This window comes from Petromyzon marinus, chromosome 60 (assembly GCF_048934315.1).
Source record: "Petromyzon marinus isolate PM22_M1 ecotype Great Lakes invasive population chromosome 60, UKy_Petmar_22M1.pri1.0, whole genome shotgun sequence".
NCBI lineage: Eukaryota > Metazoa > Chordata > Hyperoartia > Petromyzontiformes > Petromyzontidae > Petromyzon > Petromyzon marinus.
Window position 1 is genome coordinate 5971068 of NC_133726.1, and position 27556 is coordinate 5998623.

The 27556-nt window shown below is 54.9% G+C and overlaps 1 protein-coding gene across 3 annotated transcripts; it reads left to right on the forward strand.

The window, feature by feature from the left end:
* The first annotated feature begins 52 nt into the window (after nt 1-52).
* LOC116955513 (uncharacterized) lies at nt 53-27556 on the forward strand. 3 transcript variants are annotated; one of them, XM_076053303.1, is made up of 9 exons: nt 53-2473; nt 4718-4778; nt 13954-14107; nt 14672-16027; nt 16519-16623; nt 20389-20529; nt 22090-22174; nt 22908-23028; nt 23939-27556. In XM_076053303.1, exons 1-9 carry the CDS (start codon nt 781-783, stop codon nt 24246-24248), a joined length of 4026 nt encoding a protein of 1341 aa, XP_075909418.1. In that variant the 5' UTR covers nt 53-780; the 3' UTR covers nt 24249-27556. The 3 variants fall into 3 exon arrangements, 2 of the variants coding, with proteins under 2 accessions (XP_075909418.1, XP_075909419.1); XR_012930009.1 differs by lacking the exons at nt 22908-23028; nt 23939-27556 and adding an exon at nt 19448-19530; XM_076053304.1 differs by lacking the exons at nt 20389-20529; nt 22090-22174; nt 22908-23028; nt 23939-27556 and adding an exon at nt 19448-20379.

Sequence of the window (27556 nt, forward strand, 5' to 3'; positions counted from 1 at the left end):
GACACACACACACAAACACATCGTGCACGCGCACATCGTGCACGCACACGCATCACGCAACCACACACAAAGATCCCCCGTATACCCTGAACAGACTGCCGTGCTGTTTGCGAGAAGATGTGATAGCCAGAAAGCCACACGAGGGGATGGGGTGGCCAGAAACGCATCCAGCCACCTTTGTCTCCCCAATGCTGATTGTTTACGCACACCGCAGCGGGTACTCATTTATGGCTGAGTCAACCTAGGGCAGGCCCAGCACCGGTTCAGGTCTTCGTCGCCCGTGTTGCCTGCGAGCGGGAATCGAACTCGCGTTTGCAGGTTCGTAGCGCAGCGCGCTAATCACTCCACTGCCGCTTCCCATGTATTCGTGCACACGGACACAGTCAGTGAGTGTGTGCGGCACCCGTGTGTGTGTGTGTCCGTGTGTGTGTGTTCGTGTGTGCATGCGTGTGTGTGTGCGGGGAGCGGTGTTGTCGCAGTTAGCACGCTGCGCGATGAACCCAGCGACCCGAGTTCGATTCCCTCTTATTTGAAACGGTCCTCGGCCTCCCCTAGGTCGACTCAGCCTCAAATGAGTACCTGGTGCGGTGTGTAGTGAACATCGCCACTCGGGAGACAAAGGCGGCCGGGCGTGGTGCTGGCCACCCACCCCCTCGTGTGCCGTTCCGGCCTTCATAGGTGCTACTCGCTAACAGCACTTGCCCCTACAGTCTGCTGAGGCAATAAGGGGGATCTTTGTCTTTTTGTGTGTATGCATGCCAGAGGGAGCGGAGTGGTCACATGGTCACGCGGTTGTGTGACCATGTGACAGTGCCGAGTCGTGACCCTCAGCACAACGCTGCTGTCATCTCCTCTCCTCTCCCTCGTCTCCTCTCCTCATCCCCTCCTCTCTGGAATCTCTCCCCCCCCCCCAAAACATCTCCAATCTCATACCCGCATCCCCTTCCATCCTCCCTCGTCCTCATCCCCTCGTCCCTCCGTCCCCTCCTGCCCTCGGGCCCTGGCACCCCCCCCGCCCCGCCCCTCCCATCGCCACAGGCCCACTCAGTCGACGCGCCGGTCCACACCACCAAGTCGTTTCTGAAGAAAGGAGAGGGGACCCAGCGATTCGCCCGCGCCCGCCACGGCACCACCGCCGCCGCCGACGCCTTCTCCTTCCCGGGGCCCGGTCCCTCGAGACGGTGCCCGCGGGCCCCGCGGCTATCGCCGGCCGGAGCGGGGACGGCGCCGGCGGCGAGGACGCAGGGCCGCCGAGCCCTGCCGGAGGTGCAGGGCGTGAGCCGCGTGGGGCAGAAGCTCCGGCTGCTGAGCCAGCGTTCCGGCGGCGCCGGGGCCATCCCGCGGTTGCCGAGCGGCGCCGGCGTTGATGCTGGCGGGGCGGCGCCGGCGGCGGCGTCCGCCGGCCCGGCCCCGGCGGATGCGAGCGCCGATAGAGCCGGGGCCTCCCGGTCGACGGCGTTGGAGCGATTTCCGGCGCTGTCCACCGGCAGCGGCGCCGGCGGGGACGGCAGCGTGCCGCGGCTGGTGAGCCGCTTTGAGTCGATGCGGGAGGACGGCGCTCCGCCCGTGAGCGACGACCGTGGTCCCGACGACACGTCCAAGCGTCCGGCACGTAGAGACGTCAACGGGAACTTAGACCAGGGCGGCTCCTCCGGCAGCGGGAATGGCGCCGGCGACCCGGCTGCCGGCGCGAGTTCGGACGTCGCGGCGGCGGAATCCGAACGGCAAGGTGGCGGTGACGAAGGCACCGACGATGATGATGACGTTGATGACGACGGTGAGGTGGAGGAGGAGGAGGAGAAGCAGGAGGAGAAGGAGGAGCATGAGCACAGCGACTGCAGCCAAAAGACGTACCGCGTGGGAGCGTCCGTCGCGTACAAGCGTCTCAACGACAGGATCGTCCACGTGCCCGTCGTGCCGGGAGACGGCACTGCCCGCCGCAACGCCGCCGCCGCAGCGACTTCTGGCGACGACGCCGTCGCCGCACCCCAGGAGGTGCGGGCGGTCCCGGGGTGGGCGCGGTCTCGGGCGCGGCCACCGACGCTCGCGAGGGCGTGGGGCGCCGGCAGGAGCCGCGACGAGGAGGACGACGGCGACCAGGACTACGCGAGCGACGCCCCCAGCGAGGCCGACGCCGGGGCGGCCGCCCCTCCCGCCGAGCGGCGCTGGGCCAAGCGGCCGACGGCGAAACCCGGCAGGGCGAGGCAGCGGCGGCCGACGGCTGGGAAGCAGGACGGCGGGGCCGACGGCGGCGGCGGCGGCGAAGCGGAGAGCTCGCGACCGTCGCCGGCTCCCGCGCGGGACGGCACGGAGCCGGCGGGCGGTACCGGAGGACCCCGGCGAGCGGGAGACGCCGGGAGGGGTCCCCCGGCAGAGGGTGGGGATCCCCGTGGCCCCCCCCACGGGGATCCCAGGATCGGCCGCCCTGCTGCGACAAACCCAGCGGTCGCGAATCGGACGTCGGGCGGCGACGGTCAGTCCACGTGTCGCTTGACGGGTTGTCGCGTTAGACCAGGGGTGGGGAAACTTTTTTCTGCCAAGGGCCATTTGGATGTCTGTAACATCATTCGCGGGCCATACAGAATTATCAACTTAAAAATTAGCCCGTTATATTTGGTAAAAACATTTAATTAACTCACCCCTAATGCGATGGCTGGAATTTGCTTCTCTTTGGCGAGGCGTGTGGTGATGTTAGCTGGCTATTGATGATGTTGCTACTCTCAACTGCTTTTCCAGCTTTGCTCCTAGATTTATTGAATTTCGAGTCCCCCCTGCGGTTGCCTTTGCAGGGCAAGAGACCAAATGGTTTTGCGGGCCTCATACGGCCCGCGGGCCGGACGTTCCCCACCCCTGCGTTAGAGTGTAGAGTGTAGTTACAGCCCCCCGTGAGCTCGCCCCGCCCGCTCACTCACCCGCTCGCTCACCCACTCACTCATCTGTCCATACACCGAATCGTTTTCTCACTCACTCGCTCATTTGCTCATTCGCCAATCCATTCATATACTAACTCACACGTTGACTTATTATACACTCGTGCACTCAACCACTCATTCATCCATCCACACACTCCTTTGCCAACTTACTCACTTATCCTCTCTCCCACTCATTTCCTCACTCATTCACTCGTTTACTCATTCGCTCACGTACTCATACACTCACTCACCCGCTCGCGCATTCATGAATACATCCATCCATATACTCACTCACTTATCTATCCATGCACTCATTCAACCCGTCACTCGTTCATTCATCCATCCACACACTCACTTATCAACTCACCAACTCACACACTCGCCCTTTCACGTCCTATCCACATACTAACATGCTCATGCAAACACGCAACTGCTCACTCATTCAATAATTTGTCCATACATTCACCCACTCACCTGTTCGCCAACACATATACGGACTCGCATGCTCACTCAAGAACGAACTCGCACATTCACTCCACCTCTGACAAGTTCACTCACCCGCCACTTAGTCAATAACCCACTCATGCACACATTCACTAATTTACTCACTGACGCATTCAACCACAAATACACTTAATCAGTCACGCACTGAAGAACTCATTCGCTCATCCATTTATTTTCTCACTCACGTTAACTTATTATACACTCATGCACACACTCAATAAATCAACCACTCATTCATCCATCCATCCATACACTCATTTGCCAACTTACTCACTTATCATCACTCTCACCCACTCTTTTATTCACTCGCTCGCTCACTCATTCACTCGTTTAGTCATTCAATCATTTATCCATACTCACCCACTCACTGGTTCGCTTACCCATATACTAACTCGCATGCTCACTCAAGAACTAACACACACATTCACTCAACCTCTTACGAGTTCACTCGCTCACCCAACCACTCACTCACCCACTCATGCACTCACTCACTCAATCACTCACTCACTCATTAACTCGCAGCATTCGCACATCCATACATTGACTGACCCACCCTCCACTGACTCGTGCGTTGTATATTATCCTTCCAGCGATATGGTCACACACTTAAAACAACTGTCAGTCACTCACTGGGCTCGCTCATGCACTCACCCACACGCACTCTCGCCCACCCATTCACCCAGCTCACTCACTCATTCACTCGCCAACTCTCTCATGTAATTCACTGACCCTCCCCATTCTGCGTGTGGTGTCATCATTGAGATTGTGCGCGAGTGAGAACCATGTAATTGTGTGTTCGGTTGGGGGGGGGGGAGCGGTGGCGTAGCGGTCGGCGCACTACACTACGAACCGAGTTAAAATCCTGGCCACGGATAACATCAGTCGGAACCAGTCCTGTGCCTCGCCTAGGTTGACTTAGCCATCATGAATATCTGGTGCGCTGTGTAAACATCAGCAGAGGGGAGACAAAGGGCGTAGGGCTGGCCACCCACCCCCTTCGTGCGCCGTGCCAGGTAACAGCACTTGCCCCGGAGGTTATACGGGGGACCTTAGTCTTTGTCGATGTGAAGTGCACCGAGCCTGGCACAAGCGCCGTGGCGCCTCCGCGCGTGTGCGTACGCGTGGTGCCACTCGGGTGAAAAATGCGCGTGGTGCTGACCACCCACCCGCTCGTCTGCCGTTTCGGCTTTCATAGGTGCCGCTCGCTAAGAGCGCTTGGCCCAGCTGCCTGTTGATGCTACACGGGGGACCTTTGTCATTGTTTAACGTGCGTGTGTGTCTCTGTGTTCTCGCGGGCGCAGATGCAAGTGCAGGGAACTCGAAGTCTCATTCCAGCGGAGAAAGTGTCAAGTCGAGGGTCGGGTAACGTGCTCAGCCGCCCGCCGGCACACTCACTTATTTACTCACCTACTCACTCACCTATTCACTCACTCACCTATTCACTCACTCACATATGCACTCACTCACCTATTCACTCGCTCACCTATTCACACACTCAACCTACACACCTACTCACTCACATATTCACTCACTCACCTATTCACACACTCACCTATTCACACACTCAACCAACGCACTTACTCACTTACATATTCACTCACTCACCTATTCACTCACTCACCTATTCACACACTCAGCCGAAACACCTACTCACTCATCGATTCACTCATCTACTCACTCACTCATCCACTTACTCACCGACTGACTCACTTACATACTCACTCACTCACATACTCACTCACATATTGTCATCCAACCCACAATGCACCGCACGAGGAGACAGCTGCCTGCCGAGTAGCGAGTGCAGTGCACGATGTTGTCCCACGTCTGACTGCATAGCCATGGTGGCTAGGAGATGTTAACTCCCTCGCCTGGTATGCAGGAAGTCGTCGGTTCGATCTCAACCCTGAGATGTTTATTTGAAATTTGCTCGTTTCTCTCCCTGTGGTCACGTGGCTTTTTCTCCAGGTGCTCCCGTGTTTTCCTCCACACATGTGGATTTAGAATCAAAATGCGTTTAGAGTATTTGGCTGCTATAAATGTCCGCATGATGATAAGCCACTTCGTTGAGCTATCGTATGTGGCCAGGTCGCTTCTGATAAAGAGCCATTTAGCTCAGTGGGCCTTACCTGGTAAAATAACAAAACAATTGTTTAATCAACAAACAAAAAAATGTTTAGTTTATAGCCGCGTATGAGTGAATTAAAACCGCATGAAGCCAATTTTTGGGTCGATATCGTTCAGCCAAAATCGCCCAGACCGAGGTGGCATAGAGCGAGGGAGACGTGTGTACGACGCTGCGATCTGCGAGATTGGATCGCGTCGTGGAATATCGGGAGCTTTCCGGACACCCCTGGTCGCCGTTAGTTCTCTCGTGCGCGGGACAAAAAACACAGATCCCCTGTGTAGCCTTAACAGACTGTAGGGGCAAGTGCTGTTAGCGAGCAGCACCTATGAAGGCCGGAACGGTACACGAGGGGGGTGGGTGGCCAGCACCACGCCCGACCGCCTTTGTCTCAACAGTGGCGATGTTTACTACACACCGCACCAGCTACTCATTTGAGGCTAAGTCGACCTAGGGGAGGCCCGTGACCCCTCACTCTACGTGTGTCTCGTCGTAGTCGTCGTCGTCGTCATCGTCGTTGTCGTCATCGCGGTCTCAAGGTCATACCTCCCACCTCCGACATGGCACGCAAAACAAAAATCTGAAATTTCAATGAGGCTCTCTGTCTCTTACAAAAGATCGCCACCGGTCCAGTGTGTGTGGGGGGGGGGGGGGGGGCTGAGTTACGGGCAAATGTCCGTCCAGTGGGCCAGATCGTGTGACTCGCACGCAAAAGGGGCGCCTCTGTGTCTATGCACGAGCGTTGCAATGTACCCGTCACACGATAGCCTCCAACTGCACCTAGCCTGGTGTGAGCGCTCTGGTGATGTCACCCAGCCGCTGCTTAGTGATGAATAGTGGCTGTTCTCGTTGTTGTGTGACTGTGACTGTGTGTGAGTGACTGCGTGGGGAGCGGTAGTGTAGCGGTAAACGCGCTACGCTAGGAACTCGGTGACCCGAGTTCGATTCCAGTTCACGGCCAACACCAGTGACGATTATCTGAAGCGGTCCTGGGCATTCCCTGGGTCGACTCAACCTCAGATGAGTTCCTGGTGTGCTGTGTAAACTTCGCCACGAGGGAGACAAAGGCGGCGGCCGGAGGTGCTGTTGGCCACCCACCCCCTCGTGTGCCGTGCCCCAACAGTCTGTTCAGGCTATACTGGGGTTACTTTTCTCTTTAGAGCGGTAGTGGAGCGGTCAGCGCGCTGCGTTCGATTCCTGCACACGCTGAACGCCAGCGACGATGATTTGGACTGGATGTGGGCCCCACCTACGTCAACTCAACCTTAATTGAGTATCTGTGGTGCGCAACTCAACATCGTCACCGGGGAGACAAAGGCGCGCGTGCCCCTACTCGCCAACGGCGCTTGCCGCCCCGAAACAGATTGTTGAAGGCTACTCGGAAATCTTCTCGTCTCCGTGTGGGTGTCACAATTCCGTTGCCCGAACACCGCTTGGCTCAATCCCGAAGATGCATTCCTCGACCCCAAGGCCGTAATTATAATATACACATCCCCCCCCCCCGCAACCCAATATTCAAATATGCTCAAAATGTCCCCCCCCCTCCCCAATATATTGCTATAAAATAGATTTATGTTTATATGATTGTGGTTATGGTTGTTACTTTATTAATCCCTAATCTCTGCCATTGCATACAATGAAACAAGAAAAGGTGAAAAAACAGAGCAAAGTAAATACAATACCACTATTAGACATTATTGTAAAAAAAAAGTCAATCCCATGTGTCAGTGAATGTTTTAATATTTTAGGCAGGAAATTCAATTTCAAATGTTGACTCCACGTCTACGGCCTTGCTCGTGAATTGTCAACGAGCAGCACGTGGCGTGGTTCCCCTTCGACCCCGAGGAGGTGACGGGCGGAGGGTCGCGTCTGCTCAACGCGAGCGGCTTTCCCGAATGGGTTTCGTAGCAAAACGAGAGCGGTTTTAGCCATGCTGGTTTGCGGCAGCAACAGAAGAAGCAGCAGCAGCAGCAGCACATTTTAATTTGTATTTCCCCCCCGCCCCCGACACTTTTTTTGTCGTGGCCAGCGCATGCCGCTCCCATTCTAACCTCTGGCCACCCTCACCATGCCCCTCTCACCATGCCCCTCTCACCATGCCCCTCTCACCATGCCCCCCTCACCATGCCCCCCTCACCATGCCACCCTCACCATGCCCCTCTCACCATGCCCCTCTCACCATGCCCCTCTCACCATGCCCCTCTCACCATGCCCCTCTCACCATGCCCCTCTCACCATGCCCCTCTCACCATGCCCCCCTCACCATGCCCCTCTCACCATGCCCCTCTCACCATGCCCCTCTCACCATGCCCCTCTCACCATGCCCCTCTCACCATGCCCCTCTCACCATGCCCCCCTCACCATGCCCCTCTCACCATGCCCCTCTCACCATGCCCCTCTCACCATGCCCCTCTCACCATGCCCCTCTCACCATGCCCCTCTCACCATGCCCCCCTCACCATGCCCCTCTCACCATGCCCCCCTCACCATGCCCCTCTCACCATGCCCCCCTCACCATGCCCCCCCTCACTCTGCCCACCACCAATCCCAAGAACGCAGCTCTCGTGGTTTTTTTGCGTCTCAGTCCCGACCGCGCAAGCCCAGACTTGCGCGGCAAGCCGCGCTCTTTTCTGCCGCCTCTGTTGTGTTTGTCCTCTCTAATCTGAGCTAACCAAAGCCAGCATCGGTGTTTCTAGGCAGCAGCCGCCCACTTGTTTGTGCGGGGTAGTAGGGCCAGGTGGCGTGAAGGGCCGTGGTGGTGGTGGGGGCGCAGGGGAGAGAGAGGGGAGGGGAAGGACGGCGGAGTCGCCAGCGTAGCCCGGCTCTCTGAGCCAAGACGCCGCGAGAGACTTCTTCTTCCTCTTCTTCCTCTTCTTCCTCCTCTTCTTCTTGTCGTCGTCTTCGTCGTCTTCGTCGTCTTCGGGACGCGTCGCGCCGCTCTCACGCCCGGTACGGAGGCCACGGCCGCTGGCACCGCGGGGGGAGGGGGGGGGGCACTGTCTCGCTTGGCCGGCTCAAGTGTCCCGCTCGCGGTGGTGGTGGGGGGGGTGGTGGGGGTGGAGGTGGGGGCGGTGGTGGGGGCGGTGGAGGTGGTGGTGGTGGGGGCGGTGGTGGGGGCGGTGGTGGAGGTGGTGGATGTGGTGGGGGTGGTGGGGGTGGTGGGGGGGCGGTGGTGGGGGTGGTGGTGGTGGTGGGCATCGCGATGCGTGCGACGCGGTCGTGGCGTAGCTGCTGCTTGCAGGGGAGCGAGGAGGGGGGAGGGGCGGGGGAGGAGAGGCGGGGGGGGGGAGTGCCGGGGGGGGGGGGGGAAGAGCTGGGTAGAGGGGCGGGGGAGGCGGGGGGTAGAGGGGCGGGGGAGAGGCGGGGGGGTCGCGTGAATAAAGGCAAACTGGAACCTTTGTGCCGGAGTACAAAACACGAAACCCAAAGGGGTCCCCCGTATCTGTACTCTTTAGCCCCTGTATCTGTACTCTTTGGCCCCTGTATCTGTACTCTTTAGCCCCTGTATCTGTACTCTTTGGCCCCTGTATCTGTACTCTTTGTCCCCCGTATCTGTACTCTTTGGCCCCTGTATCTGTACTCTTTAGCCCTCGTATCTGTACTCTTTGTCCCCCGTATCTGTCCTCTTTAGCCCCCGTATCTTTACTCTTTAGCCCCTGTATCTGTACTCTTTAGCCCCCGTATCTGTACTCTTTAGCCCCCTGTATCTGTACTCTTTGGCCCCTGTATCTGTACTCTTTGGGCCCCCGTATCTGTACTCTTTAGCCCCTGTATCTGTACTCTTTAGCCCCCTGTATCTGTACTCTTTAGCCCCCTGTATCTGTACTCTTTAGCCCTCCGTATCTGTACTCTTTGGCCCCTGTATCTGCTCGAGAGCGAGCCGGTTGATGCCAAGCTGGACTCTCCGCCAAAGGCCGTGCGGTGCAATCCCTCAGATTCTCCTTTTTTTAACTTTCGTGGAGTTGTTGCAACAACAAAAAAAACACAAATTTGAGGTCCCCGTCACCCTCCCATCTCCAACAACGGTCGCCACGGCGACGCAATGTGAAGCAGGCCCTCGAGGTAGAGAGTCACGTGGACGTGGAGCTGCCGCTGTTTTGTTGACTGTTACAGTTCTGGGGGGAGGGCGGATTTTAAGATTTTACAGCAGATATTGGCACTTTGGGGGGGGGGGCTGTCCATAAATGACGTCACGCACCTAGGTGGGTGGGTGGGGGGGCGGGGTCAGGCATTTGTGACGATGTGTGACGAGGGGGGGGGGGGTTTAGAGAAATGTGACGTCACATCAAAATGAGCAACTTTAAATAAATATAGACAACACGTTCTACTTAATTAAATTGACTTTTTAACAAAATGTTTTCTACTGCAATATCAGAGTGCAGCGCCACATTAAATACGCACTACGATGACAATAGTTTAAAGCGGTTTGAAGCATTTTTTATTTTGGGGGGGTGGGGCAGAGCTTTGTGACGTCATATTTGAGGGGGGGGGTCTGACTTTTTTGTGACGCCGTGTGACGAGGGGGGGGGGTCAAAAATCGTCCAAAATCGCGTGACGTCATTTATGGACTGCCCCTTGGGGGAATCCGGCCTAATGAACTGCGCGCCCCCCCAATGGCCAATGGCATTGGCCAGTTGCCCAGGGCACCCCTAACGCATCCTTATATGTAACAAAATATCTGCGAGTCGAGCCGCACGTTTGAGTTTACTTTGTCGAGTCAAGCTGCGGCTCACCCCAAACCGGAACAAACCCAGCGGACCTTACGGCGTGCTGATGATACGTTTCGAAACTACGCACGACCTTTGAACCTCCAGTATAAACTCACATTACCCGTCTGAAATTCTCTCGTGCTGTCACACCGCCACTGGAGGGCAGCATCATTGTTGCCTGCTGAAATATCGAATGAGTCACTCATCGACTTACGAACGCTCGTACTTACGAACGCCCGCACTTACGAACACCCAACGCTTACGAACCAGCTTCTATGATTATTTTTTTTTAAACTACATTTCATTAATTGCGAACCCGCACTTGCCAACTGAACGGCGGAACGGAGAACGGGTCTCGGGAACTAATTATGTTCGTAAGTCGAGAACTGTCCTTTGAGAGTTCAGGGTACTTTTGCTTTATTGAGGGCCGATTAGGACTCCCTTGGTGGGCAACCACGCTTGAATGAACACGCTCGCCACAGCCACCCCTGCGACTGCAAGAGGCCCCTTGCAGTCACGGCGGTCACTCAATGCGCTATAACATGAGAACAGTGTTTTAGGGTTGGCGACTCTTAAGATGTTCCGGGAAGATTCGTTTTAAAATTATTATTAACTTATTTTCTTAAAATATTACTCCGTTATAATCTGCCGGATTGCTCTCCTAGTCAGGAGGAGATCGATGCTAATTCCGACCAATCCGGGAGGGTTAGCGACGCTGCAGTGTTGTTGCCGGCTCGATCATATTCCCCTCTAGTACACGATCAGCGTGGCTAAGATGCTTGCATCATCATCATCATCGTAGTCATCATCACGATCCATGGGCAGATAGCCCGTAGGTGTCCACTGCTACACTGCAAGATGCTTTCAGTTGAGGGGGGTGGGGTCAACGTCGTTTTGTGGGCCGATTCAGGGTGGTAGGCCAGACATCTGTGAAAAATAGCTTCATAGCTTGTCAGATTCCTCCAGCCGGAATATTCTGAGCGAATGCAACGAAGCCGGTTCCCGACGTCTGAATCAACACAAGTTGCACCAGCGGTGAGAGGGCAAGGTCTCGCGAGGCTTCAGGCCTCTCATGCCACGTGGGTTCATGTAATCTGTCGTCTATTAAAGGATTAACTTTTGTTGGATGGGCAGGTACCCAATCGCCTCACTTTAATTGCCAAACCAAATGACAATGAGTCCCCCATTCGGATGATGTCTGACCTGCATTTATTGTGACCATATAACGCGACACGCGCCCAGTTTGGTCACGTCTTCGACGCTACGCAGGGTCGCACGTAGATAGGCGACCACCGCCATGCATAACAGGTCTTATAGGCTCCTGCTCCTGTGGGGCTACGTGGTGGGCAGCCAACCGCTATGCTCCCAGACCTTTGGCTCTCTTCCTTTGCCAAACTCACTCTGATCAGCATGAAGGTTGGTAAAATAATCTTCCACGATCCGCACAAACTATTTATTTAAACTATTTTTTTATTTTACACGGTAAGGCCCTTCTGAGCTACAGTGAGGGAAAAAAGTATTTGATCCCCTGCTGATTTTGTACGTTTGCCCACTGGCAAAGAAATGATCAGTCTATAATTTTAAGGGTAGGTTTAATTGAACAGTGAGAGACAGAATAACAAGAAAAAAATCCAGAAAAACGCATGTCAAAAATATTATAAATTGATTTGCATTTAATGAGGGAAATAAGTATTTGACCCCTCTGCAAAACATGACTTAGTACTTGGTGGCAAAACCCTTGTTGGCAATCACAGAGGTCAGACGTTTCTTGTAGTTGGCCACCAGGTTTGTGCACATCTCAGGAGGGATTTTGTCCCACTCCTCTTTGCAGATCTTCTCCAAGTCATTAAGGTTTTGAGGCTGACGTTTGGCAACTCGAACCTGCAGCTCCCTCCACAGATTTTCTATGGGATTAAGGTCTGGAGACTGGCTAGGCCACTCCAGGACCTTAATGTGCTTCTTCTTGAGCCACTCCTTTGTTGCCTTGGCCGTGTGTTTTGGGTCATTGTCATACTGGAATACCCATTCACGACCCATTTTCAATGCCCTGGCTGCGGTGAAGTTGTCCTGTCCCCTTAGCAGAAAAACACCCCCAAAACATAACGTTTCCACCTCCATGTTTGACGGTGGGGATGGTGTTCTTGGGGTCATAGGCAGCATTCGTCCGCCTCCAAATACGGCGAGTTGAGTTGATGCCAAAGAGTTCCATTTTGGTCTCATCTGACCACAACACTTTCACCCAGTTGTCTTCTGAATCATTCAGATGTTCATTGGCAAACTTGAGACAGGCATGTATATGTGCTTTCTTGAGCAGGGAGACCTTGCGGGCGCTGCAGGATTTCAGTCCTTCACGGCGTAGTGTGTTACCAATTGTTTTCTTGGTGACTATGGTCCCAGCTGCCTTGAGATCATTGACAAGATCCTCCCGTGTAGTTCTGGGCTGATTCCTCACCGTTCTCATGATCATTGCAACTTCACGAGGTGAGATCTTGCATGGAGCCCCAGGCCGAGGGAGATTAACATTTATTTTGTGTTTCTTCCATTTGCGAATAATCGCACCATCACCTTCTCACCAAGCTGCTTGGCAATGGTCTTGTAGCCCATTCCAGCCTTGTGTAGGTCTACAATCTTGTCCCTGACATCCTTGGAGAGCTCTTTGGTCTTGGCCATGGTGGAGAGTTTGGAATCTGATTGATTGATTGCTTCTGTGGACAGGTGTCTTTTATACAGGTAACAAGCTGATTTTAGGAGCAGAGTGTGCTCCTAATCTCAGCTCGTTACCTCTATAAAAGACACCTGGGAGCCAGAAATCTTTCTGATTGAGAGGGGGTCAAATGCTTATTTCCCTCATTAAAATGCAAATCAATTTAAAACGTTTTTGACATGCGTTTTTCTTGATTTTTCTGTTGTTATTCTCTCTCTCACTGTTCAAATAAATCTACCATTAAAATTATAGACTGATCATTTCTTTGTCAGTGGGCAAACGTACAAAATCAGCAGGGGACCAAATACTTTTTTCCCTCACTGTATGTAGCTTTTTACGGAAGAGAAACTGGCCAGAAATGATTCCTCACCGAAGTGGCTTATGGTAGCCAAATAACTCTAAACGCGTGGTGACGTTGATTTTAAATGTGGAAGGACAACCGGAGTACACGGAGAAAAATCCACGTGATCATGGGGAGAGAGAGAGAGACACGCAAACTCCAAATATACAGCAGGCGTCAAGGTCGGGATTGAACCAACGACCTCCTGTACACCAGGCGAGGTAGTTAACATCTCGCCACCTCACAGGGTGGGGGAGCCCTCTCATCCAGCAGTGGATGGAACAAGAGCTGAGGAGGCGTGAAAGTTACGCGGCGATTATGGTGTCGACGGTGGTTGGAGAGCGGGCCCTCTCAGTCCTCGGGTCGCGAGTTCACGTCCCTGCGTTCCGCGTGCCCTGCCCGCGTGTCACGTCCCGTGCACCTGTTTCATCCACCAGTCTTTAACGTCTCGCGTCCCATATCCGCCGTTTCACTGCATCCTGCGTCCCACGTTCCGTGCCCTGTATGCCATGTCCAGGGTCCCGCATTTCGTGTCTTGTCCTCCCACGTCGCCATCACACGTCCCATGTTCCGTGACTCATGTTCCGTGTCGCGTGCTCTTTACTCCTCTTGTCGTGTCCCGTGACCCACGTCCCATGTGTCCGGTGTGCCGCGAGAAGGCAGGAGGGAGCTTACAGACTTCTGGACAGGAGGGGCCTCAAGCTTCCGGCCTCCGCCCTGGACGGGGCGGGGAGCAGCCACGGGGGGCCCGGAGCCCCCGGTGGCCCCGCGGGCCAGGAGGAGCAGCGCTCGGCCGAGTGGGAGGAGATTCAGGTGAAGCAACGCGTGGGCCCGGGGATATAGGCTGTACGCGGAAGTCGCCGTGGATCAACACAATGGGCCCCACAGCTGTCCAAGTCAACTGATGCTGCTGCTGCTGCTGCGGACATGGAGGCAGTTGCGAGTTGATCCTGTGGTGCAGTGTGTCTGCGTTTGTTTACTATAATTCATTTTCAGAATTTATTATTTCTCAGAGGTGGCCGGGTGCAGTGGCCGATCTCTGGTAAATAGATGGTGACGCTGGGCAGGAAGGGCCCCAATGAGCTTTTGCCTTTATTTCACGGGCATCCTGCGAGGGTACCGATGGAGTTCATGTTGATGATGATCACGTTAATGAGCATGTTTATGATTGTGATGCCGACGATGACAATTAACACCTGAATGATGTATTTAGGTGTTAATTGTGGCACTCGTTGATAATGCGATAACGATGATAATTACATTATAAGTTGATGATTGGTGACAATAATGCTAACGATGAGGATTGTGGAAATTGTAACGATGACAGTGGTAATAATATTCTTGATGATAATCTGACTCTGGTGTTGACATTTTTAGAGGTTAAAACGTCAGCTGTGGGAGCTGCAACAGGCCGTGAAGCAGAAGGAGCGGCACTGGGAGGGTCCCAAGGCAGAGCTCCACCGTGGAGCCCGGGCACTGAGTCCACACCAAGAGGCAGCCCGACATGTGGACAAAACAACAGCTAGACCAGCCATGGAGCTCCATCGTGGAGCCCGGCCGTTTAGTCCACACCAAGAGACAGCCCGACATGTGGACAAAACAATAGCTGGACCAGGCATGGAGCTCCATCATGGAGCCCGGCCGTTTAGCCCACACCAAGAGACAGCCCGACATGTAGATGCGACAACATCAGAGCCAGGCGTGGAGCTCCACCGTGGAGTGCAGCCCTTCAGCCCACGCCTAGAGACAGCCCGGCATGTGGACAAGATGAGAGCTGGTCCAGGCACAGAGCTCCGCCAAGGAACTCTCCCGACTGCCGCCACGCACTCACGCCTCCTCTACAAGGAGGAGCCGAGCGACGGAGCGGCCGCGCTGGCGCCGCGCTGGCCCACCGCCCGCAGCAAGACCCCCACGCTGCCGAGGCCGCCCGTCCCCACCGACGGCCCCGACGTCGACGCCGCCCCGCGCGGCGGCCGGGCCGCCGACTGGCGGAGCCCCGTACCGGCGAGCGTCGACCGGTGGGGCGAGCAGCTACCCCCGACGAGGGGAAACGCCTTCGCCGGCGGCCCCCGTTCGCTGGCGGAGTCGGCGCACGCCGCCGAGCCTCCCCCGGGCGCCGAGTCGCGGCCCAAGACGCCGGTGCGGGCGACGCGGAGCCAAGACCTCTTCTACCGCGATGCCGACCCCGGCTTCGAACCCGGCCCTTTCTCGGGGCGCGGGCACCGCTCCAAGACGCCTAACCCCTCGGCCGGCGGCGGGCGGCGCGCCACGGATGCCGTTCCCCGCTCCAAGACGCCCAACCCCGAGACGCCGTCCACGCGCCTTCACGGGGAGGCGGCCGCCCCGAGCCGCCGCAATGGCCTCGGTGGGGGGCCCTCGCGCGCCAGTGGAGCGCAGCGGCCCGGCGGCGCGCCGGCCCCCAACCGGGCCTCGCCGGCGCCGGAGCGGCACCGCCCGGCGGCCGGCCCCCACGGGGACCCGGAGCTCGCGTGGCGGCGCTCGGGGGCCGTCCCGTCGCCCACCGCCGTGACGTTCGCGCCGGACCGGGCGCGCCGATCCAAGACCCCGAACCCCGGCGGCGAGGCCCGGGTGGCCGCCGGGGCCGGAGCGCGTGGATCCTCGCCGGGCCCGCGCGTGGCCGCGCCTCGCACCCCCGTGCCCGCCGCTCCCACGGGGACGACCGTGGCCGCCGGGGCTCAGCGAGCGCGGACGCCACTGGAGCTGATGGCCAGCGTGAGTGGGGGGCCGCGAGGTGTGGTGAGAGTGTTGTGTTTGCCACGGCAATATGCAAGACTATCCGGCGTTGCCTTGTTCTGTGCGTGTGTAAGTGTGCGGCCTAACATTGGTGCTTGCTAACAGCACTTGTCCCAACAGCCTGTTAAAGGCTATATACCGCGAGATCTTTGTCTCTGTCACTAAAAGTCTCCAAGGCGGGGCGAAATCTTCCTTGTTTAGGGCCGAAAATAATTTTTCAGACGACACATTTTGACGAACAACCACAAGTTTACAAACAAGGGCTCACATTTACCACAGTGGCAGACGTGACCGACAATCAGAATCGGCGTTGTTGCCAGCTCGAAAATATTCCCACCCCCCCCCCCCCCCACTTCGGGTAGTCGATAAGTGCGCCGTGCCAGCCTTCATTGGTGCTCGCAAACGTCACTTGACCCAGCGGTCCGTGGAAAGTCTTCACTTTGTCCTTTGCCCCTTTTTTTGTGACGCAGCCTCCCCACCGTCTGGAATCGGCGCATTTGGGAGGAGTTGGTTTCCACGACGACCGAGAGGCCGACGACGATGTCCAGCAAGAGATCCTGTATCCGGACGGGAAGGTGCGTGACCAACGCGCGTGCGCGCGCGTGTGTACGTAAGCGTCGCGCGTGTACACACGCGCGTTCAGTCGGCCGGCTTCCGCACGTCGAGTAAGGTCCACGAAATACCTTGAGCGGGTAAACCGCGTACTCTATATAACAACGGTTATATTGTGGCGGTGGGGGGGGGGGGGGAGGGGTGGGGAGGGGAGGGGTGGTGGGCGGGGTGTTCCATACAAATTTAAGGAAAAAAACCACGGATATTAAAATCGCACTCCCAAAGGTCCGATACAGAACAGCGTGCAGAGCCACGCCGACTTGCAGGCAGCTGCACGTCCACGTGGCGCACGCCGGTATTTAGTCCTGTGCCCAACGGTAATTCCTGCGGCGTTCAGTTCATATTATAAAATGCAGGTTATTGATTTATTTACAATCAAAACATTCAAAAATATATATATTTTTTTTAATGGAAATGTATTATTACAGTATGTAAAATATTTTTCAATTGAGCTGCGCATTCTCTTAGAAACGTAACGCCACGCTGCAGCGGTGCAATGGTTGAGAGGTCGGCAACGCCGCACGTGGAATCGCAGGGGTCGCCGGTTCCATTCAATGTCCCGCCGTGGCAGTTGAAACAAACGGCGCAAGTTTCGTCATTCTTAAATCCACACCGCTCCCTCCCTCTTGCCTTTGTTTCGACAAGCGGCGAAACGCCGCTCCGCCAGCGATGAGTCGACTGGCAGGTCGCACGCGGTGGGGTGAAGTGTTGGTTACTGCCACCCTTTTTGAGACGTTTGACCCGGTGTGTGCACACTCCAGAGTGGCGAACACACCCCAAGCAGCAGTGGATAGAGCAAGTAACAGCTGGGCAACAACAACAACAACCGCCATTCGCCACTAAGTGGCAGCGACGTCACCACGGCGCTTGTGCCAGGCTATGTGCACGTTAAGGCCGCCACGTGAAGCGTCGGAAAGCCCGCCGGCAGGAGGTCACGGGACAGACCGAGCAGGTGCCATGGGTTGACTGACTGAGACGACTGGCCGATGCACCAACTGTGCCACCTACTGTTCCAACGAGGTGGCTGGGCTGCACACACACAGATAAGCAGCATAAAAGCTGTGATGGTCCAGTGCGCCAGGGGAATCACTTTGTAACAAATCAGAATCTTTATTTCGCACTGGGGGAGAAATCCGATGCGCTATGATGCTCTCTTATCGCAGACGTCCCAGTCGGGGGGCGAGTCCGCCAGTTACGTCAACTCACGCGGAATGTGCCCAGCCTCGTCAGATCTCAAGAAGCTAAGCAGTGTTTTTCGGGGCCTGGATAAGTACTCGGATTGGGTGACCACCATGCACAGCAGGTTGTTACAGGCTGCTGTGGGGCGACGTCGTCAGCGCAGATGGCATGGCAGGAAAAGCTCATTGTTTCTCTGTACTGTAGCTCACATTCTTGGTTCTTTCGGTAAAAAAAAAAAATGCAGAAAATAAAAAAATGAATAATAAAATTGAAAGAAAATTTCAATGCTTTAATTGTTTTTAATTTATTATTTTTACATTTTAACTTTTACTTTATTATTTTCTATTATTTTTATTTAATATCTACGTGACTTCACCGAAAGAACCAAGAATATTAATTGCTGCAGTCGCGAAAGTTTTAAGTCAAAATGTACCGTAGCTCTTTTCTCTCCCACGCATTATTAACCAGCCTGCACCGACTTACGTGATGAACTATGGTTAAATAACCCCGCGGAGTGGTGGAGAGGCGTTCATCCAGCGGTGGATTAACAAAAAGTGCCTTACGTGCATACTACATGTACAACACGTAAAACAATAATAATGCAGATGTCACGGAAAAAAAACACTTGACAACCCACAAAAGCTCACTGTCCAGAAAGCCGGGGGTTTGTTGTGAGTGGGTGGATTTAGTGACTGAAGCAAATTAATTATTAAATGTAATGCCCGGCCATGCGTTGGAAACGTTATACCATCGTACAAAAGTATCAAGAGTGAGTTATTACGTGTAAAAGAAACCGGGTGGATAACCTCAACGTATGCACTGCACGTGCACATCATCCAGTACGAGTGGGCAGCCCGTCCTGCAGACGGGGTCACATGACACACTCACCTGACCCCCGTCACACAACCCCCGCTTCACCCGACGGCACTCGCCAGTCGGCTCAGACCTGACCCTCACCGCTCCCCGAGTTCGGACAACAGAGTGGGCAGGTCGGCCCTCACCCGCTCCCAAACCTCACCCCAGCAAGGGCACTCGCCTATCCATTGTATAATTTTGTAACGGGTCTCAACATCACGCGACGTTCTGTTACAAATGTTAGAGTTGATGGGAGTGGATGCTCCGGGAACCAAATTGAAGGTTCTCGCTGTCTCCGATCACTTCGGCGCTTCGCTTCAGCTGGAACTCGCTCCCCACCAGTCGTCCGCTCTCTCGCATCGCCTCACCGCGCCCCCTCCACCTCGTTTACTGTCAGCCGCACCTTCGATCGCCATCGGTGTCCGGCCGCCAGCGATTGTTCCACGTGGCGCGTCGCTCGTGATAAAAACCCGTCTTCGCTCCGTCAACTCTTACTGAAACCTCTAAGGTCCTGGAATGTGCCGGCAATCTGACCACTTTTCCTAAAAGCTCTCTTGCCACATGAAGTGCTTGAAGGACGCTGGCATCTGAACCACTCTTCCTAAAAGCCATTGTACCAAATGATGTGCTTGAAATACACTGGCATCTGACCACTCTTCCTAAAATCTCTCTCTCTCTCTCTCCACATGAAGCTCCTGAAGGATAATGGCACGTGTTATATATATTTTTTCCCGTCCATGGAATTCTCAACAGCCGATGGTGGAACCACGATTCTGCTCACCTCCGCTCGTCTCCGGCTTGCAAAGTCCAGCCGTCGGCTCCGTAGAGAAGCGCAGGTCGAACGGTGCACTTTGTAAAAGTGCACGTTGTCACGACTCATTGCACGTTGCTCTTTGTGAACCTGCTCGTTGGGTATAGCTGCCATTTATTTTTGCATGGGTGCGTTTTGTAAAACGTGTAAGCTTTGGCGTGGTGGCCATGCTGCTTTGCAATCTGCACATATGAGAGAGAGAGATATATATATGAAGTGCACGTTGTGACTTCCTTGCATGTGGATGCACTTCGTAAATGTGCGTGCTGGCATGCGATCGCACGTGTGATTTTTTTGGTGGTTGCTGCTGTTGTTGGGTGCAAGTTTGTAAACGTGCGCACTCGGTCGGGGCTGTCGTGCATGCGATGGGGCTAACGACACGCCGACCGTCGTATTTTCCCCTGGGAGTTATTTGCATCACGTGACGCACGCACGCGCACATCGAACAACCGCGCGCGTCAAGATGATCGCTCCGTTTGCAACCCGCGCACGTTTGCAAGAACATTTTTTCGCGTAATTGTTTTAAGCCGTAATGCTACCGAAATCATAAAGATGGGGAGATTAAATTAAAAAAAAGAACGAGATGGGAGCTTTGAGACGATAGGCACGAGATGTAATAATTGTACCAAGAAATAAATCGGTTCTTCAATCGCACCGTGACACAAAATTCTGACGAGCCAAACCGTCTGGCTCGTGATACGCGACGCGCTTACCGGCCGTGCCTCTGTCACGGCATCTCTGTGTCCCCATATGTACTTGTGTGCCCATGTGTGTTCGCACGTGTGTGTGTGTGTGTGTCCGTACACCCCCGTGTGCCCCCTCCGTGCGTCCTACCGCGTGAACCCCCCCCACCACCGCGTGACCCCCCACCCCCCCCCGGCAGGTGGAAATGGTCCTGCGGAGCGGCCGGCGCATGGTGCAGTTCCGCAACGGAACCCGCAAGGAAGTGAGCGCGGACGGCCACACGGTGACGGTCGCGTTCCCCAACGGCGACGTCAAGAAAACCACCGACGACCAGCGCGTGGTGAGCGCTCCGTTGCCGAGAGGGGCGCCCGCCGGGAGGGGCGCCCGTCGGGGCGGGCTGCTTCCCATGGCAGTCAGCCCGCCACGGGAATGTGGAATTTTCCGCCGATGGCTCGTCCAAATCGGCCAGCTGATTGTACTGTGTGTGTGTGCGTGTGTTACTGCCATACGTAGTCAGCCGCGTGTGTATGGGATATGGTCCCTGTATATCTGGCTCGTAACTTTTTGGCCACTCCACCACCCCTCCTGTAATAATCAAAATCCGGCGAAATGTTGGAATTGTGGTCTGGGGTATGGAGACCGAACAGATTAATTTATTTTAATTTATTTTACCTGCGATAATTTTTTCTTGTTATGTGCATTTTTTTCTCGTTATTTATGTATTATGTATTTTTTATTTGCTAAGTAGTGGGGTTTTGTTTTTATATTCGCGTACGGATACTGGATCATTGATGTGCAGCATTGTGGGATGAAATTGCATGAATGACGCGATATAAAATTACATTAAATTTCGATTTAAAGCTTTCGTGACTGCAATGATTCATCTTCTTTGGTTCTTTCGGTAAAGTCACGTAGAATGAGAATAAAATAATAAATTGATATTTTATCAATTTAAAATAATAAATTGATATTTTATCAATTTATTATTTTATTCTCATTCTACGTGACTTTACCGAAAGAACCAAAGAAGATAAAATTACATTACTATATAATTAATGTACAGCCTTGTGATATGCTGTTGGCACGAATGACGCTGCTTTCTAAGATGAAAGTGTTATTACAGTAACATGGCGAGTATTTTGGGTTTGTATTGCACGCTGCTGCCAATACCAGTGCCGGAGTTTTGTGTTTAATCGCGGATTCATTCTTGCATCTGTCCCTGCGCCTCTCATCGCTGCTTTGTCAGAGGCACGGTGGGCAAAAGAAGGTGGGATAGGAGAGCGAGTGACAGGAGATCAACAAGTCGAGAGAGAGGGTGTAGGCGCAGAAGGGGCACTGCTTGACAGGATGGAACAAGCTCGAGACTTGAGCGGTTTGGACACGAGAAGCAGATGGAGGAGACCTGTTCAACCAAGATGTTCAATGACGCTGGGGTGTGGAGGGCAGTCGACCGAGTGGCAGGAGACTGGAAAGTGATGGAGGCAGACAGGGATAGAAAAATAGGAAGGCGTGGAGCGATGTTTGGCTGCCACCTGATCCAGACGATGCCTGGAAATGCCCGGAAACGGACCCCGATGATGGTTGACGATGATAATTAATGTTTATGATTATTGATTGACGACGATGATGGCGGTGGCTTGGGACCGTGCGTGGCAGTGAACATCAATGCCCCGTTGTTTATTTGAGCCAAGTGACACCGCAGCTGTTGGTTACTTTACTGGCATGGCATCTATTGGATGTTGATGATGACGACATCGAGGCAGGTGCTGGATACGTTGGTGTTTGGATGTCTGCCCCCGTGTAGATGGGTAGGGCGTAATGGTCCAGTGCCGGATGAGGCCCGTGTCATGTGACTTTCACAACCTGCCTCTCAATCTCTCTCCGCCTCGCTCCCTTCCAGGTCTACTACTATGCGGAGTCGCGGGTAACGCACACAACGTACCCCGACGGCACTCAGCACGTGCGCTTCCCCAGCGGGCAGACAGGTAATGGCGGGCGTGGACACCACGGTAACGGGTGGGAGGGTGAGACCACGGTAACGCACTACCACGCTGCACTACCGCGTGTGTGTGCGGACTGCCGAGCGGCGGCGATGTGGTTAGCGAGCCGCGTTACGAACCCCCCCCTCGCCCACCACCCCCCCCCCCCCCGGCGCGCTTGAGTTTGATTCCCGGTCACGCCGAGCATTTGTGGCCTAGCGTTAGGCCTCGCCTAGGTTGACTCAGCTTTCAATGAGCATCCGGTGCAGTGTTGACTACAGCTCTGGGGAGATAAAGAAGGCCGGGGATGGCTCCTGACCACACCGCTCCCTCATGCGCCGTGCCGGCCTGAATAGGTGCTCGCGAACAGAGCTTGCCCCTAACCGATCTGTGCAGGCTATACGTGGGGATCTTTGCTTATGTATGATTGTTGAACTTCTGTCGCACCGTACGTAGCCAACCGCGCTAATCAGAGGTGCAGGGGAAGGACAACAAACTAAACACAAAAAGCAGTTCAAAGAAATGCGTTTCAATCTATATGATTTAAAAAGGGCATAGCTCCAGTAGCTCCCTAATATCTGAAGAGCGTTCCAGACGGCCGCAGAAGCGCATCCGAAAGGCCGCGATGCGGCGACCACCGTCTTTTTTCGAGGATGCCCGGAGTTTGTGTGAGGGTTTATGCTCCTTGAGGAGATCGGCACTCCCCGTGCCGTGCCGTGCCTGTGCACTGCCTTGACAGAGACCCAGCACGTGGACGGTCGCAAGGAGATCGTGTTCCCGGACGGGATGGAGCGACTCATCCACCGCGACGGGCGCGAGGAGAGCCGCTACTCCGACGGCACTCGCGTGCGCACCGCCAGGTACCGCCCCGAAACGTCACCCGCCCGGCACGACACCCAGCGAGCTTGAGACGTGCTTACCGTGCTACTTTCCTGGTGTGTGACACACACCCAGCGTGACGCACACCTCGTGTTACATTCAGTGTGTTCACTTTCCTAGTGTGACACACACCTCGTGTTGCATTCAGTGTGTTCACTTTCCTAGTGTGACACACACCTCGTGTTGCATTCAGTGTGTTCACTTTCCTAGTGTGACACACACCTCGTGTTGCATTCAGTGTGTTCACTTTCCTAGTGTGACACACACCTCGTGTTGCATTCAGTGTGTTCACTTTCCGAGTGTGACACACACCTCCTGTTGCATTCAGTGTGTTCACTTTCCGAGTGTGACACACACCTCGTGTTGCATTCAGTGTGTTCACTTTCCTAGTGTGACACACACCTCGTGTTGCATTCAGTGTGTTCACTTTCCGAGTGTGACACACACCTCGTGTTGCATTCAGTGTGTTCACTTTCCTAGTGTGACACACACCTCGTGTTGCATTCAGTGTGTTCACTTTCCTAGTGTGACACACACCTCGTGTTGCATTCAGTGTGTTCACTTTCCTAGTGTGACACACACCTCGTGTTGCATTCAGTGTGTTCACTTTCCGAGTGTGGCACACACCTCGTGTTACATTCAGTGTGTTCACTTTCCAAGTGTGACACACATGTGGGGCACGAATGATTGTACGTGTTACAATCAATGTGTTAACTTTCCTAGCGTGCTACTGACTCTGTGTGATACGAACCCAGCGTGATATACACCTAGTCCTAGTGTGACACACACCCAGCCTGACACCTGAGGTCTGCCACTAACCCGGTGTACCACACGACGATGACAACGACGACGATGACTGCGACGACGACGACGCCGACGGCGGCGACGCAGGAACGGCGAGAAGGTGATCGAGTTCGCCAACGGGCAGCGGGAGGTGCACACGGCGCAGTTCAAGCGCCGCGAATACCCCGACGGGATGGTCACCACGCTGTGGGCCGGCGGCCGCCAGGAGACTCGCTACCCCACGGGCCTCGTACGCGTGCGTGACCGCGGCGGCGGTGCCAGCGCCGCCTCGCCGGCACCGTCCGCGCACGCCGCCCCGCCGGCCTCTCCGGCACGGGGCCTGCAGCCCCGCGGACGTCCCACAAGCCCCCGGGCCTACCCAGGGCCCGGCGGGGGTGGCGGCGCGCGCAGGGTGTGAGGTTTGGGAGGCGGCCCGCCGGGAGGGGTGGGGGTTGCGGGCGGCGTAGCTATCGGGTGTGCAGGCGGTGCAATTGCATCGGGGCCCGTGGGCCAGACCGGCTCAGGAAGCCGGCGTTACGAAAAGCGAGAGGAAGTTGTACGGTGGGCCCCGTGTCATTCCTTGAGGGCCCATGCCAGCCACGCTGCGCAAAAAACGCTGCGCCAACCGCGCTGCGCCAACCGCGGTGTGCCACTGGCAGGGTGGTGAGGGTGGCGACCCCGCACGTGGCGACGAATCGGTTTACCGGTTATGATTGATTCTTGCGCTCATGATATACGCATGAAATCATGAAAGTGAGAATTGCAAGTTTAAGAAAGTTTTATACAAGTTATGCGTTGTCATCATCATTACTATCATTATTATTACATTCAGGTGAACGGAGTGGACCGTAGAGCTGTTTATTGAGTCGCGTCTTCCTTTATCTCAGGGCGGGGGGGGGGTGGGGAACCTTTTTCCTTACCGAGGGCCGAACGCTACGTTGAAAAACCTTTGGCGGGCAACCCCCACACGTCAGCGAGCGCACACCGCGGCGCTATCCGGCAAGACCGCGAAAAGCGTCGGCTGAGTATGACGAGGCCCTCGCAGTGGTGAAAGTGAACGAACGCGCTAAATGTATAAACACAGAGTTGCCAGGTCCACGATGTTTCTCAGCCAGTGCCCGCTGGGCGCCGCTAAGACGCTCGCAGCGACGGTTACAAATGTCGTCTGTGGGCCGCTTCGCAGCGGCAGGATGTGTGTTGAGCCTCTTTCGCACGGTACGTAGCCAACCGTGCTGATCAGAGGTGCGGCGGAAAGGCCAACAAACTAAACACAAAAAGCAGTTTTAAAGAAATCAGTTTTAAATCTAGATGATGATTTGCAAGTGCAAAGCTCCAGTGGGCTTCCTAACACCGCAAGAGCGTTCCAGACGGACGTAAAAGAGCATCCGCAAGCGCCGTGCGATGTGGTGACCGTCTTTGTTCGATGGCTGAGCCAAAAATCCGCTGCTGCGAGGCCTCCTACGAGGTAGGCCTACGACCACACTGGGCCTACGAGGTAGGCCTACGACCACACTGGGCCTACGAGGTAGACCTAGTGTGGTCGCGGGAGCCATGCGAAATAAAGTCGCAGGCCAGATTCGCTTCCCCAGCCCTGCTTGAAGTGGTCCCAGCCGTGATCCCAGCATGAAAATCATTCTTACGACAGGGTACTAATGTCTATATTAATAGAAATAATCATAGTCATTAAAACGCTAATATCCAAACGTGTATTGGCGACTGTGTGTGCACTCAACGGAACAGTGCGGTAATGGAGAAATCGTGGACTATCCGACGTGATTCTGTGTCAGCTGGCACGGGTAGGCCTCATTAAACGACTGAGTTTATGCCATCGTTTTGGAGTCCCATTGGTCATCGTTGTCATCATCATCATCGTCATGAAACACCCCACGTGATTCTTAAACAGAGCTATACAGCACAACCGCGACAGCTCACGCGATCGTATTAGCTCACGAGCAATGATGGTTGGTTGGTGTCACCTGGGATGGCAAATGCTTCCAGTATCCGCCATGGGAAGTGTCCACCATGAGCAGAAGGCTTAGTTTATAGACCGTCCGTTTTATATACACACACGTGATATGTATTTCACACATGCCATAGATTTTTCACGTCACATTCGTTTTGTTTCTTCCAAAAGGATCTATTGTCATAAACACGGTAGCTTTCTTTAATGACATTTTTTTGCAAAAGTAGCCACCACAGAGACTTTGCTGTAATGCATCGTTGTGATCTAGCGCAATGGTTCTTAACCTGCGGTGCGAGATGCCCTTTCTGGGGGTGCTAGACACGGCCAGTTTAATTTAGAAGGTAAATACTCGAACAAAAAATTAAGCACAAGCACGTAAATACAACTACTTTGTTTCATCCAACCCTTTCTTTACAAAAACTATTCATTTGTTCACGATTGAGAACCAACGGGGTGCGGGCTGCAGTAAAGGTTAAGAACCACTGACCTAAAAATACAAGAAAATCATTATCACCATTTGCCACCCTGGCAGGTCGGTATCGGTAAGTCAATTTTGGGCCAATGGGCATTCATTCGTATTCTGTGGCCCACTTCGTTTTGATGGGGTTTGAAGGTACCCGTAGCTGCGGGTGGCAAGCTACCCGCAGCTGGGGGTGGCATGGTAGCTGCAGCTGCTGGTGACAAGGTACCCACAGCCGCTGGTGGCAAGGTACCCACAGCTGCGGGTGGCAAGGTACCCACAGCCGCAGGTGGCAAGGTACCCACAGCCACAGGTGGCAAGGTACCCACAGCCACAGGTGGCAAGGTACCCACAGCCACAGGTGGCAAGGTACCCACAGCCACAGGTGGCAAGGTACCCACAGCTGCTGGTGACAAGGTACCCACAGCTGCTGGTGACAAGGTACCCACAGCTGCTGGTGACAAGGTACCCACAGCTGCTGGTGACAAGGTACCCACAGCTGCTGGTGACAAGGTACCCACAGCTGCGGGTGGCAAGGTACCCGCAGCTGCTGGTGGCAAGGTACCCGCAGCTGGGGGTGGCAAGGTACCCGCAGCTGGGGGTGGCAAGGTACCCGCAGCCGCTGGTAGCAAGGTACCCACAGCCACAGGTGGCAAGGTACCCACAGCCACAGGTGGTAAGGTACCCACAGCCACAGGTGGTAAGGTACCCACAGCCACAGGTGGCAAGGTACCCGCAGCCACGGGTGGCAAGGTACCTGCAGCCACGGGTGGCAAGGTACCCACAGCCACAGGTGGTAAGGTACCCGCAGCCACGGGTGGCAAGGTACCTGCAGCCACGCGTGGCAAGGTACCCACAGCCACAGGTGGTAAGGTACCCGCAGCCACGGGTGGCAAGGTACCGACAGCCACAGGTGGTAAGGTACCCACAGCCACAGGTGGTAAGGTACCCGCAGCTACACGTGGCTACTTTGACGGTGTCCATGCTTGTGTACACCGACAGTCGGGCAGGGCAATGTCAGACCGGAGAGTGTGCGTCTTGAGGTCCAGGGTGATTTGATTGTGCATGTACAATGCGTATTGACACGGTAATATTTTGCGAGTGCCATGTTACTTTTTTTTACGTATATGTCCTTTCTTTTGTACTGAACGAGTGTGTTATGGAAATAAGTTCCTCGTTTCCAATGTATGCAAAGCGGCTCTCGTCGGGACATCCGCCTGCGTGTGCCATGAATTGCGTGTGCTAAAAAGCGCTAAATTATTGTGTTTCTACTTGAATTAAATGCTCGCATAGGGGAAGAGTG